Raw genomic sequence first — 15711 nt, forward strand, 5'->3', positions numbered from 1 at the left:
AGGGAGAAACATCAACATAACTTGTGGCTTGCTTGATGATCTGCTTTTAATTTTGTTTTGATCTGGGTTGCAACTAGATTGTTACAAGCCACAGTAGCAAAAGGCTAAATAAAAAATGTGATATAATAAAAAGAGCCTTAGATTTGGAGTCAAAAGAATAAATTTTCAATACTAGTCATCAAATTAACTATTTAAGTGATTCTGGTCAATTTTCTATTCTGAATCAGTTTCCCTATCTTGAAAATGAGGTTATTATGTATTGGTCAACCTGCCATGGGGGGGGGGGGAGGAAGAGGTAGGGAATAAGAGGGGAAAAGTTGAAACAAAAGGTTTTGCAATGGTTAATGCTGAAAAATTACCCATGCATATATCTTGTAAATAAAAAGCTATAAGAAAAAAATAAATTCAGCTTCTCCTGAAAAAAAAAGAAAGAAAATGAGGTTATTAATAATTATAACATCTATTTATAGATATATTGTCAGAATTGTGAAACTTATTAAATACTATATAAACCTTCAAGCAGTGTAGACATCTGAACTATTATTCATATTATTTCTTCCTCTGTTCCCTTGGAAAAGGCTCTTATGAGTCTCAGAATTGTTTAAAATGATTAAGGAGCTGACCACTTGTGAGTAGGTAAAACAGCATTCTGTAGAGGGCCGGAATGCTGAAAAGGTATACTTAAGATACTGACAGAAGGGTACTTATAGTTAAGCAACTACTCAAAGTGATTAAATCTCTAGTTAAGCACATACTTAGTGTGATAATCACTCTAGTTAAGCACATATTTAGTATGGTGATGTAACAGCAACAGTTGGTGTATGCTCAGTGTGCTTTAGTGATGTAATCCTACTGAGATATTTAAGAGGGATTCTCTCTCATCCATAGACACAAAAGAGTCTCAGACACAGACACAGAATAGTCTCAGGCACAGAAAAGAGAAGATTCGGGACTCCATATTTGACCAGCCTCATGGTGGTTCTCCTGTCTTTATCACTTCTCCACTTAAAGACCAAGTCCAATCCTGAGACCCTCCAGAAAACTAGGTCAGAAATTACAGCATCTAGATGTGGATAATACATTGAGTCAGGAAGGCTGATGAATAAGAAAGCCAAGATGTTGTGAGAGGACATCAACTTTGAATCAATCATTCATCAATCAACAAGTATTTGAAGTCCCCAGGCAAAATTGTTAGGGATTATAGAGAAAAACTATGAGCCAGGTATTGGATTCATTGAGAAAGGAAGGAGAAGGTCTTGAAGGTCAGCAGATGACAGTGGCAAGGATATAGATACAGAAAAACTTCTTCACTTGGGGCCCATATGAATTCAAATAGGGGAAGATCAGCTTTATTTTCAATAATATCTAACAGAAATTTTTCATTTTCTTGAATTATAATTTTAAACATCATTATTCTTAAAAAAAAAAAAAAGAATGTGTATACTCCAACAGAATGTTAAAGGTCTCTATCTCTTCCTCCCTTTTCATCCTCTTTCTCCCTTCCTCTCTCTCTTCCTTTTCCTTCTCTTTTGTTAAAAACTTTAGGATATAAATGAAGGATTGAATATCAAAGAATGTTCACTCAGTTATGTTAGCATGAAATAGCATCGAATAGCAAGGAGTCTTCTGCTCTTTCTTTTTCCTGTTCTATTGTTCCAGATATTACCAGCCTAAAAGCGGTGGGTGCTTCTAATTCTTGAAACAGTGTACCAAAAGACTTTGGTTTTTTGTAGGGAACCAGGTTTCCATGAGTGCAAGGACATGGAAGGTAGTATCAGAAAACAGGGTCAAAGGCTAGAGAAAGTTTGTAAATATAAGAATAAGATATAGGGAGGAGGAGAATGTAGTAGAACGGTTAACAGAAAGAGAGGGTAGAATTGCATGGAGATTCAAGAGCAGTACAGCTAGGGTGGATAAATGAGAGTGTGAGAGTAGACACCAAGAAGAAGTAAAGGGGAATCAAAGTGATTAGGAGAAGAGAAGGTCAAAATTTGCTAGGCATAGAATGATAAAATGTTGAGTGGTGCTATTGAAGTAAACTGAGATCTTTTGGAGGTCCCAGATCCCCTTTTGGGGAGCTCCCAAACCCTGGGAAAAGCATACATTTCCCATTCAAGCCCTTCCCAAGTTAAATGCTTTCATTCAATCAGAGATCTTGATCAAATCACCCTCCATTGAAACAGATTTTTTGGGGGGTGGCTCGGATCCCCTTCAAGGAGTTCCCAGATTCTGGGAAAAGCCTTCAAGCTCCCAGGTAAGTGATTTTATTCAATTAGAGATCTAAGCCCCAGGCATTGACAACATTGAAGGAATCTCATTCAATTTTGAATGCAAGGAGGATTTCAGAAAGGCCTGGGAGAGACTTACATGAACTGATGCTGAGTGAAATGAGCAGGACCAGGAGATCATTAGATACTTCAACAACAATACTATATGATGATCAATTCTGATGGATATGGCTCTCTTCAACAATGAGATGAACCAAATCAGTTCCAATAGAGCAGTAATGAATAGAACCAACTACACCAAACGAAAGAATTCTGGAAAATGAGTATGAACCATGACATAGCATTTCCAAGCCCTCTGTTTTTGTTCACTTGCATTTTTGTTTCCTTTTCAGGTTAATTTTACATTATTTCAAAGTCCAATTCTTCTTGTGCAGCAAAATAACTGTATGGACATGTATACATATATTATATTTAACATGTATTGGTCTATCTGCCATCTGGGGGGGATGGATGGAAGGAGGGGAAAAATTGGAACAGAAGGTTTTCCAAGGGTCAATGCTGAAAAATTACCCATGCATATATCTTGTAAATAAAAAGTTATAAAAAAAATTTGAATGCAAACCCAAACCTCAGAGAAAAAAAGACAACTCTGAACTCCAAATCTTTGCAAAAAATCTGAAACAGGATTATGCTTACTAAGCAAGCTCTCTTCTTGGCAAAGCTGCCTGCCAGGACTTTTGCCCACTGTGAAGATATTCTCTTCTCAGTGTTAACCTTTGCTATTTTCCTAACAGGACCTTGCCACTAAGAAGTCTGTCTTTCTAGCAATGTTGGCTTTTCAGTGCCAATGAAATTCTCTTTTGCCATACAGTTTTTCGAGTTTTCGAATTCTTTCAAATTGGGCCTGAGTCTCCGACAAGAGGGGATTACCCACCCCAATTCTCACACATCTTCATTACCACTAGCCTCATCCCTATCACACTTGTAGAGTTCTATGGACTATGTCACAACTCCCTCCCCCATTCAGAGATTCTCATCACTAATAATATCAAATATAAAATTTTCTAATATTCAAAGTCCTTCTTAACAAATCCCCCAACCAGCTTTCCTTTCTTCTTCCATCTTAGATGATTCTTGTTTCCTTATTTTTAGATCTAGTGACATTATCCTCCTTGCTATTTTTCATAAGACTCTGGGTATTGTTATGAGCCAGAACTTGAAACAAGTGCTTCAAACTTGTTTGTTTATGTACTTAGTTCACACTTTTAAAGGAGTTCACACATTAGTTCACATATTCACATCTTTAGAGAGCATATATAAGGAGGAAGGACAAGCCCACTCTTGAACTTCTGGGAAATTCCCAAGTCAGAAACCTACAAGCCTACTCTTTGGGAGGAGGAGTAAAGGTTCATTCCAGCTTCTACCTTTGTGCTGGCTGAAGACTGAAGGACAAACCTATGGATTTGGAGACATTCAGAGCGAGCTCTTGTAACCAAGGAGCGAGATAGGCCTCTACTAAAGCTAACCAGGCTCCAGGAAAAGAGATAAGACTTTGAAGGACACAATAAAGGATTTGGACTCTAACTCCTGGCTGCATTTGAAGTGATTATTGAACTGAACTGAAACTAAGGCTGCCTCCAAAAGCTCCCCAAGAAACCTGCTCCCAGAGAACATTATATTTTAGAGAAGAACATTACAGGGTATTTACACCAGTTATGCTTCATTCTTAAAGTGCTCTCCTTTCCTCATATTTTCCTCCTGGTTTCCCTGACTTTCTTTAAATTCCAGATAAAATTCTCCCTTTCACAGGATGCCTTTTTTAACCCTCCCTTAGTCAATTATTTTTTGTTTCTCTTGCATGACAGCTTGTTTGTACAGAAGTCTATATTTTGTTCTCCCCCATTAGATTATAAGTTCTTTGAAGATTGGGATGGTCCTTTGCCTTTGTATCCCCAGCATTTAGCACAATGCCTAGCACAAAGTAGGCACTTAATGAATGCCTATTGACTGACTAACTAATGGAGAATTTATTCTTTCAAATGTCTGAGGAAACAGGAGATCCACCTGAGCATCTGAGTCAGTACAAATACCTGATTTTTTAATTTTCACATACCTGAATAGAGGAGTCTATTCTCAGCTCTCAATGACTGGCAGTTCTGAGGTTCCTGCAGATTCTTTAATATCTCTGGCTCCAAAAGGCTAGGACCTCTGATGGTTCTTAAACCCTATATTCATAAGTCCTTTTAGTGTTTATGGTTCCTGGAGACTTACCAAATAAAATGTCAGTCACAGAAAGAGACTTTCCTACTGCCAGAACTTTATAGATTTAAATCTGCACCACCCCTGCATCTCATAATAAACAGATTTTTTTCAGTGTTAATTGTCATCTAGGTTATGACCTCTTCCTTGGGTTGGATAATGAACACATCCAGCACAAATAGAAATGGAAATGATTGATCTTATCGAGTTCATTGTGCAATTAGATTATGAGCTCTGTGACTTGCTTCTAGGGAAAGATCCTGGAAATGAATGTTCACCCTAGAGCTTTTTTTCCTGCCTTATTACCATTCTCATTTCCTTTCCTTTCCTATAGATTTCCTTTAAGCTTTTTACAGCTTCTTGTCTTTGTAGAAAGGTCTGGGTTGACATATGAAAGGCAGCCCTGTTTTAAATAGGTAGTTTACAGGCAGACACAAAACAGGTTAATACTTAACATTTCAACTTTAGAATGTGTCACACAGGGACATATGTACATTTATAATGAAAGGGAAAGGGAAACCCTAATGAAATGCTTAACTATGAAGCCAGTTTTATTTTTCTCTCTTTCTTTAGATTTCTGTGCACATGGCCTATTGCTCTTTACATTCAGAAATTGCTTTGATAGATAGTATTCTAAGAGAGAAGGGAGAGCAGCAGCAGAGAAATTGAAGAAAGCCAGGGGGAACTAATTATTTCATCTCTAGTCCTAGAAGCTAGAGGCTATTAGGTGATTGTAATAAATCTACTCTGAAAATGGAGGTACTTCAGATACCAAAGGTCTTTGACATTCCTTCACATGTGAAGGTGATAATAATAACATATGTACTACCTTCTACACCGAAGTATTTTGAGGAAAGTGGGTCCTAATGTTCTATAGAAATGGAAACCATTACTTAGAAGAGAGAGATAGCGATTGATTTTCTAGCCTTCTAACTTTTCTCTAACCCTCCAATATCAAAGAGAGTAGCAATAAAATGAGACTAGTACCTGAATCCAGAGCCCAAGATAGTCATTAACTCCTCTCCTAATTCTTTTTCTTATTGATTCCTTATGTAGAATCTTTTGCTCGTTGTTTTTTTTTTCTTTTTACTAATAATTGGCCACAACTTACCCATATTACTGACATATTAACTCACATATTAAACCCTTCAGCTTCAAAGTGTCCTATTCAAAGTGTCTTATTGAAGGGTGGATTGAAACCATCTTGTACTTGCTTGGAAGAACTAAATGTGCACTATTCAGTTTGTGTTTATACTTTAGAAATTGGAAAATACTTGCAAAGCAGGGGTTGATTTATTGTTTTGTTGATTATTTAGATTTAAGTCATGGGGAAAATGTTAATAATACAGATTAAACTTAGTTGTATATCATTCAGAGTGCCAGTTGTTAAACATTTAGTAGCTGTTAAACACTGGACTATGTCCATCTTTAAAAATCATTGGTTAGGAGTCCTAACCAATTTAGTGGTCATCCAGAGAATCCAATTAATTCCAAAGCATTTAATGAAAGAGCATAATAAGATAAGTAACAATAGCCTATTTCCCCAGAAAAATAGGGGTGCACTCTCCCACACATTTATACTCAAGTGTAGATATACCCATGGATTATATCAGAACTCTAATAATTTAGAGCTGCAGATGTTTTCTGATGTGATAGCATCCTATGTTCCCACTGGGCCTACTTCCTGCTGATCTACTCTCCTCTGGATACTATTCTAGTGGATACTATTTTTTCTACTGACTGTTTTTTTTTTAAAACTCATCACAATCTTTTCTAGAATTTGTTCAGCAGAACACTGCTAGTTGGGACATGTAGGTCCTTCTGGAACTGCTCTGGTAAACATCTTGTTACTGTCTTGCTGGGTTCTTCATTGCTTCATGGCTCACCTTGTAGTTTCTGACAGATGCTACTTGATTGAATGTTTCTCATTTGGCTTCCTCACTTCCAGCTTTTTAGGTCAACTGAAATCTTTGCTATGTCTTCCTTGAGAGGCACAGATACTGCCATGACCTCTTAGCTTAAAGCTCACAGGCTTTTTTCCAGTTTTTTAATAAATGGTAGAAACTCATCTGGGACTAAGAAAAGTCTTCCCTTGTTTTCTTCCATCTTGTTTTTTATGGCTGCCAAACCTCGGATCTCCTCAGCAGGAGATTCTCAGCCACAGGCATCATGTTCATTAGAATAAATAGCATGTTCTTCCCAGTTTCATTAGAATAAATAGCCAGTAAGCTAATGCCCACCTTGGATTCAATTTATTGGTCCCTTAGCTAAGGATCTCCATGGGTAATAATAATGCTGTAGTTCGTGGTAAATATTCCATGCCTCCCAATCTCAATATTTCAATTAGGTTATTTACCTAATTCTTATCAAATTTCTCTGAGAGTTAGAGTCTCCTGGTTTTCAAACGCTCAGCTTTTTGTTGTTGTTGTACAATTTAGCTAAGTGGGTAAGAAAAGGCAGATATAATGTCAAGTCCAGGCAACAAAGTCACTACTTCCTCTTCTGTATGGTCCCATTTATGGCCAAATGTTAGTAAACTGAAGAAAAAAAAAAAAGCCAAGAAAAAGCCTGAGTGACTGAGACATATGTTTACCCTTAATTATCTCACCCATTTCTACCTTCTAACATAAGAGAAACTGCTCTCGTTGTTCATAAAAGTTGTTTTCAAATCAGCTCCAAATTGTTTGACTACAAACAAGACTCTGCATCTATCTAGCTATACTATGTCTATATAACCTATAATTAATTGTTCAGAGCCAGGTTGATATTTGGATAACAGTAGTTTTACCATATAGTTTCGCCCAGATTTATTCATTATAGCTGCTCCTTATTTACTTAAGAGAAAAAACAAACAAATAAATACGAGAGGAAAAACAAAAAGAATCTTCTGCTGTGAGAAAAGTAAAACAACAAAACAAAAATAGGAACAAAAAATGAAACCCCAAGCAGGGGAAATTCTTTCCCATAAATGTAAATTGACTCTTAAGATAACATCTTATCTTTGTTATTTGAGATTACAAATATTTATTAAATGGTTACTATTAGTAACTAGGAATAGTGAGGCGAAAACAAACAAACAAAGCAACAACATTTTTTTTCTAAATGTGGACTATGTTTCTGACATTATGTAAGCACAGGGAATACAAATATAAACAAAAAGAAAGGCAATTCATGCCTTCAAATATCTTTCATTCTTAGGGGGAAAGATAACACACAAAGGAAGCTATGATAAAGGTGAGGAACTGAGATAGATTCAGACTTGGAGGCAAGGTATCAATATCCAGAAAGTCAGAAGCAGAGCCAGGAGAGGAATGAAGGTTGACTAGCATGGGATCCTTCCCATGGAGACCCTAATAATAACTAACCAATGGAAGAAGAGATTCAGCAATGCTAGAGAAATATTCCAGAATGAGAAGGCGTTAGACAATGATGTTTGTTCTAAAGTGAGAATGTCCCAGATACTAAGGGAAGTTTAAGAGAGAGAAATTAGCTGATAAATATTGAAGGAGCCAAATAAATAGAACACTGGAATTCAGAAAGACTTGAGCTCAAATCTGACTTCTGACACTTGCTAGTTGTGTGACTCTGAGTAAGTCATTTAACCCTGTTTGCTTCAGTGTCTTCATCTGTAAAATGGGGTTGATAATGACACCTCCTTCCCAGGGTTGTTATGAGATAAATGAAATAATAATTGTTAAGAGTTTAGCACATGCTGACATGTAATAAACACTAAACAAATATAGTTATTACTATTTTTATTATTGTACTTACTACAGTTTGATACATATTAAGTGTGTATTTGTGAGAGACAGATACAGAGACATAGAGAAAGAAGAGAGAAATAGACAGAAACAGAGAAAAGAGAAATATGGGAAGGTGCTAATTACCTGGAATACAAATAGATGGTAAATATAAATACAAATTATGTGGTAAAAAGGGGGAAGAGAAGAGTAAGGGGGCCACAATGGAGGAGGAGGAAGAAAAGAAGGAAGAAGAGGAAGAAAGGGAAGAAATGAAGAGCAGGGAGAGACAGAGATGAGGAGAGAAAATAAGAGGTACACAGAGAGAAAAAAGATGCAATAAAAATGAGAAAATAGTGGGAGCAGTTAGTTTAGGCAAGGGTGATTTTTCTTCTGAAATCTGAGGGAAGGAGGATAATGAGAGAAGATACATTCAATAATTATATCAACTTGTGATCTCATTGGGGTAAGTGTGTTTTCCATTGATCCTTTCATCTCGGTGTGATCATGGCATAAATTCTCCTTAGAGAATCTAAGAAGACATCTTCCTTAAACTAGATTAGGCGGTGCCTTGGATAGAAAGCTGGACTGAAGTCAGGAAGACTTAACTGTAAATATTACCTTTGATGCTCAGTAGTTTCATGATCATGGGCCAAATTATTGAAATTCTTCCAGCCTTTCTTTCTTTGTAAAAATGGGGATGATAATAGCATTTACCTCACAGGATTGTTAGGAGGATCCAATCTGTACAGTCCATTTGTAAAAAGCTTTGCTAACCTTCACATATTTGATAAAGTCAAGCTATCATTCTAATTCCTCTAGATTTTTTTATTCTTTCAATTATACCAGTGCAGTTCTCTGGCTATCCATTACATATGACACACTTTCACTTTCTGATTGATTCTATGATTCTGTTAAAATATTTCTTTCTCACGGCTCATCAAGAAATGGAAATGGCATCCAAGAAAATGCTCTGTAATAGATATAATTGTCAACCAGACCTACAATAGAGATATGTCCATTCACTTTTGTCATGGAGGATGTATTGAAAAAAAATTAAGATGGTTGATCTCTAGATTATGATCCATAACATCCTTTCTGACTCTAAATCTTAAGATTAAATAAAAGTTAATCATATATTATGGTTATGTCATGTTTATGACAGAGCATCTCAATGTTGTTAAAGATTTATTTGTGCTCTGAAGTAAACATTTTTTAAAGATACACATATTAAATTCCATATATTAGTCACCTTTATATTACAGGTTTGTTTTCATACCTATAAAGAAAAAAAAGAAAGAACTGGCTAGGGCTCTTTTTCTCGAAATGACGTTGATTTTGCCATTTATGCCATAAGCCACAACCACATAAGTAAATATCTTAACAAGCTGTATAATCGATTCTCAATGAAGAAACGAGCAAGTACGGTCCCTGCATATTTGACCTGGCGATTATTTTGATGTGGTTACAAAATATTGTATTCAGAGTCAAAGGACATTAGTTTGAATCTCCCCTCTGCTACTTAGTAGCAGTGTCACTTCATTTCCAATAATCTTAGTTTATTCATCTATTAAATGGCTATAATGATGATACTTATATCACATAGCTTGTGAGATTGATTTGAAGTCAAAAGAAAGATTAACTAAAGGAGTATTTAAATATAAACACAATGTGTAGGGAGTATAGAGACCAGAATATTTTCTGAATTAGTAAAATATATTGTTGGCATTTGGAATCAGCTCCTTGACATCTTTAACATTTCTGAATCTTTAGTTTTACTAAGACTGGACAATCTAGTGATAACTTTTTCTATTTCTTGATGAGAAAATAAACGTGCTGTCAAATGAAAAATTTTAAAAGTATGATCTTTTTAAAAATCAAGATTTTGAACAAGTATTTTTGTTTCCATTGATACTGCAGAGGAGAGCATTAAGGACAGCCTCTGAAAAACTCAGGAATCGATCTTCTTTTTCTACAAACATTGTATACACTACTCCAGGAACTCGAGTAAACAGATATATTAGCCGTTTGATAGAAGCCCGGCAAACAGAATCTGAGATGGCAGACTTGAATTTCTTTACCCTAAAGTACAAACATAAAGAACGGGAAGAAAAAGTAAGTGACTGGTTTAAAATGTTGATCTCATGGGTCCCTATGAAAGTTATTCAATATTTAGGGTTTGATTTCTATGGGTTTGTGTGTGTGTGTGTGTATGTGTGTGTGTGTGTGTGTGTGTGTGTGTGTGTGTGTGTGTGTGTGTGTTTCTTTTTGGCTAATAAAGCAATTATACAAAGGAAAGGGATTAAGAGGAGATATTTTTTCTTTCAACATTTCCAAAATTCCTGAGACAATAAAACATTTTCTTATTAAACTCCCTTAATAAATTATTGAGGCTCTATTTCTCAGTGCATTTTCTCAGCTTCTAATTTCCAACATTTCTTCTTCCACAGTATCACCAGCTTCAAGATGAGTATTTCACCAGTGCGGTGGTCCTTTCACTGGTTCTAGCTGCCTTATTTGGCCTTGTCTACCTTCTAATAATCCCACAGTAAGTAGCTTTCCTGACTTTAATGTAGTTGAAAACCTTGTTAAGTATTCTGGTCCCTTAATGGTCCTCCCAATCAAAGATTAATTACATTGACTGTGACTTTACTTTCTCAAGTGAACCTTGTGACTCCAAAGCAATAAATCAACATTGGTGAAAGCAATTAAGCTGAAAGATTTCATTAATGCTTTTTATTTCAAATTGGACCACATGCGACTTTAAAACTTTAAATGTAAATATTTTTCATTAAAGTAGTTTTAGATTCACTGCTAAATGTTTACAGGTTTCATATAGTAAGCAATATAAAGAAAAAAATAATATTGCATTGCCTGGAGGATCAAATACAAAGTTCAGATTGACATTCAAACCCCTTCCTAACCTAGCCTGCTTTTACCTTTCCAGTCTTCTTACATGCTACTCTTCAACCTATACTCTTCATTCAAGTGAATCTTGGCCTCCTAGCCAATCCAGGAACAACTTCATCTCTGAACTGGTCATTTTCTCTGCCTATTGTCTGTGCCTGAAATGTTTTCCCTCCTCCATTCTGGTTAAGGATGACTTTAGTTTCCACCTGCTGAACTCTCTGATTTCCTTTAAATCTTAACTAAAATCCCATTTTTTTACAGGAAGCCTTTCACAACTCCTCTTAATTCTATTGTTTCCCTTCTATTAATTATTTCCTATTTATTCTGTATATAACTTGCTTATATGAATTTGTATTCCCATTAAATTATAAGTTCCTAGAGGGTTGCCCCTATTTTTTTCTTAGCACTTGGCACAGTTCCTGGTTCATAGGAGATGCTTTAAAAATATTGATTGACTGGTCATAAGTAATGACTAAAGCTGCTTGAAAAGAAAATTTCCCTCCTAGCTGTATTCCTGATTGAGAGATGCTGGGTAGAGGCCTAAAATGAATGTCCTTGTACTCTGCCAGCATTTTATCCACATAATGAAATATGAATCTTTGTCCCTAGTAATATGAGAATATCTAGAGGGAAGGGGTTGTTTTTTTCCCAATTATTTGGAGCCTCAGGCAAAACACTTTTCCTTTGGGAACCATAGTTTTCCCATCTCTAGAATAATAACATTTGCTATTTATCAGAGGACTGTTTAGAAGATTAAATGAAAAATTGCACATAAAGTATTTAATATAATATTAAGGGCTCTTATTCATATAAGTACAGCCACATGACACTATGGATAGAGTGCCAGGCCTAGAATAAGAAGCACCTGAACTTAAATCTGGCCTTGATACCTCCTAATCAGTCAAACTTGTTCACCTCAATTTCCTCATCTCCAAAATGAGCTGGAGAAGAAAATGGCAAGCTACTCCATTATTTCTATCAAAGAAACCCCAACTCAGGTCACAAAGAGTTGGACAGGACTGAAAAGTAATTAAACAACAACAAAAGCCTTTAAGCAGAGTTTTAAACTTTGTGAAATGCTTTACAAATAGTTCATTTTATCCTTAGAACAATTCTCAGAGATAGATGCTCTCTTTATCCTCGTTTTATAAATGAGGAAATTGAGGTACATAGCCTTTAAGTGACATGCCCCAGGTGTCACAGCTAGTATCTGAGACTTTATCTGAATGTACATCTTCCTAAATCTAGGTCCAAGGTTCTGTCTACCTTGCGATCTAGCTGCCTATATATATTTTTTTACACATTCAAGGTTATAAATTTATAGTTACTATTACTATTATTGGAAGTCAGTGTAATATAATGATTAGGATTGCCTTTTGAGTAAAACAAAAACAAAAACAAAACAACAACAACAACAAAAAAAAAAAAAACAACCTAGATTTAAGTTCTGCTTATTAAGCTCATTTTCTTTGTGATCCTTTGCAAGCTACTTAAACTCTGGGTGCTCTGAGCACCACACTAAAATTGTAAATTAAAAGAAACTTCTGATTAACTATGGTGGGAGGGAGGGAATTTCCAAACAGAGAGCTCTCTACTCCGATGACATCATAGGTCTAGCCTTACTTTTTCAAAATTATGATTATAATCTACCAAAATAGATCACAGCCCCTCTACAGCTTAGACAATGATCTTCATAATTGCACATGTTTAACATATATTAGATTTCTTGCCAACTAGGGGAGGGAGTGAGAGGAAAAGGGAGGAAAAATTTGGAATAACAGGTTTTGCAAGGGTCAGTGTTGAAAAATTATTCATGCATATGTTTTGAACATAAAAAGATTTCATTTAAAAAATGCCAAAAAGAGGAAAAAAAAGAAAATAATCTTCATAAATTACTGTAGCTGAAAAACTTTACCTTATGGTGGCCAGCATTCTGGTGATTCGCTTATCTATATTTCTACTAGTCTGAGATTTGGATACTTATCAACCAATCAGTGAATATTTCTCAAGCTCCATGCATTATGTAAAGCACCGGGTATACAAGCTGAAAGAATGACATTCACATAATTTGTCATTGTGTTGACAAAATTTTGAGATCCCAAAGTCATTTCATCAATAAGCATTAAGTACCCATTATTTATTATATACTATTATGGGCATTGGGGATGAAAAAGATAAAAATTAAATAGTCTCTGCCCTTTAAGGTAGAGAAGGAGGTGACACATGAATTAAATATACATATATTTTTTAATTTTGAAAATGTCTCTTCTTTCTTTCTCTCTCTCTCTTTCTTCTTCTTCTTCTTCTTCTTCTTCTTCTTCTTCTTCTTCTTCTTCTTCTTCTTCTTCTCTCTCTCTTCTCTCTCTCTCTCTCTCTCTCTCTCTCTCTCTCTCTCTCTCTGTTTCTCTCTCTCTCTCTCTCACACACACACACACACACACACACACACACACACACACACAAACACACACACACACACATTGAGGTTAGAAGTACAGTTTCGGGACAACTAGGTGGCACAGTAGATAGAGCACCAGCCCTGAATTCAGAAGGACCCGAGTTAAAATCTGGTCTCAGACACTTAATGCTTCCTAGCTGTGTGACCCTGGGCAAGTCACTTAACCCCAGCCTCAGAAAAAAAAAAAAAAAAAAAAAAAAAAAGTACAGTGTCCATTCATGGTCCCAATCCTACCATTGATTAGTTCAGAATTTTAGGCATCCTAATGTATTTCCCTTAGGAGGTTACTATATGGATGCCAGACTTATTGAAAACATCCACTACATCTCAGAACTACAGACCTCAAGAAATCTGCATGCTTCAGCCTCCAAAGGGCTGGGACTAGCAGCCTCTGCCTTCATGCTTAACCTTGAGCTGGACATGAAAAAGAGTTAGGGAAAAGAACATGACAAGAACATGAATGGAAGGAACAAGTATAGAATTGCTCACATGACTCAGTACCCTAATTCATTTCTCCCCCTAGGAATATCATCGTCCTGGTTCTCCTGGTGTTCTGCATATGCTTCCTAGTGGCTTGTATTATGTATCTACACGTCACACGAGTTCAGGTATACACATATTATTTGATATTATATTAATCATTTCAGTGATTTTGAATTGTTAGCTGAAAAGATTTAGTAGAACCTTCATAGATTATGCATGAAGTCAAATCCATGGGGGAAGCTGAAGCAGTTATCTACATATATCACATCAAAAACTCTCATCTCAAAAATTAATGGATAGCTTGATGTATATCAAAAATATTCATAACAGCAATGTTTGTGGTAACAAAGAATTGAGAACAAAGTAGATATTTGTTGTTTGGGGAAATAGCTAAACAAATTGTGGTATGTGAATGTAATGGAATATTACTGTTCCATGAAAAATGATGAATATGAAGAAGTCAGAAAAAAACCATGGGAAGAGAAATGAACTGATACATAGTAAAGTAAATGAAACAGATGAACAAAATACACAATATTGTAATTAAAAACACGGACAACAATAATGATTGAGTTTGTCCTCAAATAAGGGAAGAGGAAAGGTCCCTCCTCCTTTTATTATTTTTGCATAAATCAAGGGCAATGGGGAGAGAATATTATATTTACTGTTACAGTGCAATGATGTGGTTTTTAATTTTGCTAGGTTGCTTTTTCTCTTTTTATTTTGGATATAACAAGTATTGGTGGGTAGGGAAGTGAAAGGGGGATGTTTAGAAATGTGATTTAAAAAAAGATATCAGTACAGTTAAACAAAAATAAACAGGGTTAGACTACATGATTTCTAAAATCCCTTCTAGCTCTAAATCCTAAGATCATCTTTCCCCCAATGTCTACACTGACCAAATTTGCTAGGGTTTTATGTTCTACTTTTCCACTTTTTTTTGATCTTTGCACTTGTGAGATTTTGAAATAGAGTTGAACATCTGAGACTCACATATTTCTCAAATATCTTCCATGGCGTAGTATAAAAGAAACATCTTTATCCCACGTAGTTTGAATTTTGCTATTTGCTTTATTATGGATAACCATAAAATCAATCAAATGCATGTCAACAAAGTCTGGACTGAAATACTATATTATATACACATATGTTCAAACATGCTTATAGTTCTATCATGATTAAACAAGTTTTCCTTGAAGCAGAAACATGTGAAAAGAACATCCCTTGATGATTCTATAGGAGCTTAACAGCTTAACAGAGTTCTTTGACAAGTGAGAGGTAGCAATGCCCTTAACAAAATATTTTTCTTTATGGGCATCTTGAATGAGTCTTTTGATTTCATATTCTCATTGTGACATTAGAACTCTATTGTATATGGGACCCTGTGGACTTCACTTTTCAGAGAATTAAGTAATCATTTTAACTACGTGGACTACATCTGTTTGTCCAGTGATATATGTGCAGAACAATTTCCCAATTAAATTTATCCAGATCCGTGTCACAAAATCATACAGTTTTCAAGATCTATGGAGATAATCTTATTATAGTTTCATCATTTTGAAGGTAAGGAAAAATGAGAATCAGGTTAAATAAATTTGCTCAGAATAGGTAGATAAGAGCAGAGGAGAACCTA

At 35.5% G+C, this 15711-nt stretch overlaps 1 protein-coding gene across 2 annotated transcripts in view; it reads left to right on the plus strand.

Moving 5' to 3' along the window:
* Positions 1–15711, plus strand: part of ADCY1 (adenylate cyclase 1) — a 359348-nt gene that overhangs the window by 277924 nt on the left and 65713 nt on the right. For both annotated transcript variants that reach the window (XR_012484928.1, XM_074283571.1), the window contains exons 9-11: positions 10148–10342; positions 10678–10775; positions 14119–14203. Coding sequence is in view for 1 of the 2 variants with exons in the window: in XM_074283571.1 (XP_074139672.1) it covers positions 10148–10342; positions 10678–10775; positions 14119–14203 (378 nt within the window). In the remaining variant the exon portion in view is untranslated. The remainder of the gene's footprint in view (positions 1–10147; positions 10343–10677; positions 10776–14118; positions 14204–15711) is intronic.

Source organism: Sminthopsis crassicaudata, chromosome 1 (assembly GCF_048593235.1).
Source record: "Sminthopsis crassicaudata isolate SCR6 chromosome 1, ASM4859323v1, whole genome shotgun sequence".
NCBI lineage: Eukaryota > Metazoa > Chordata > Mammalia > Dasyuromorphia > Dasyuridae > Sminthopsis > Sminthopsis crassicaudata.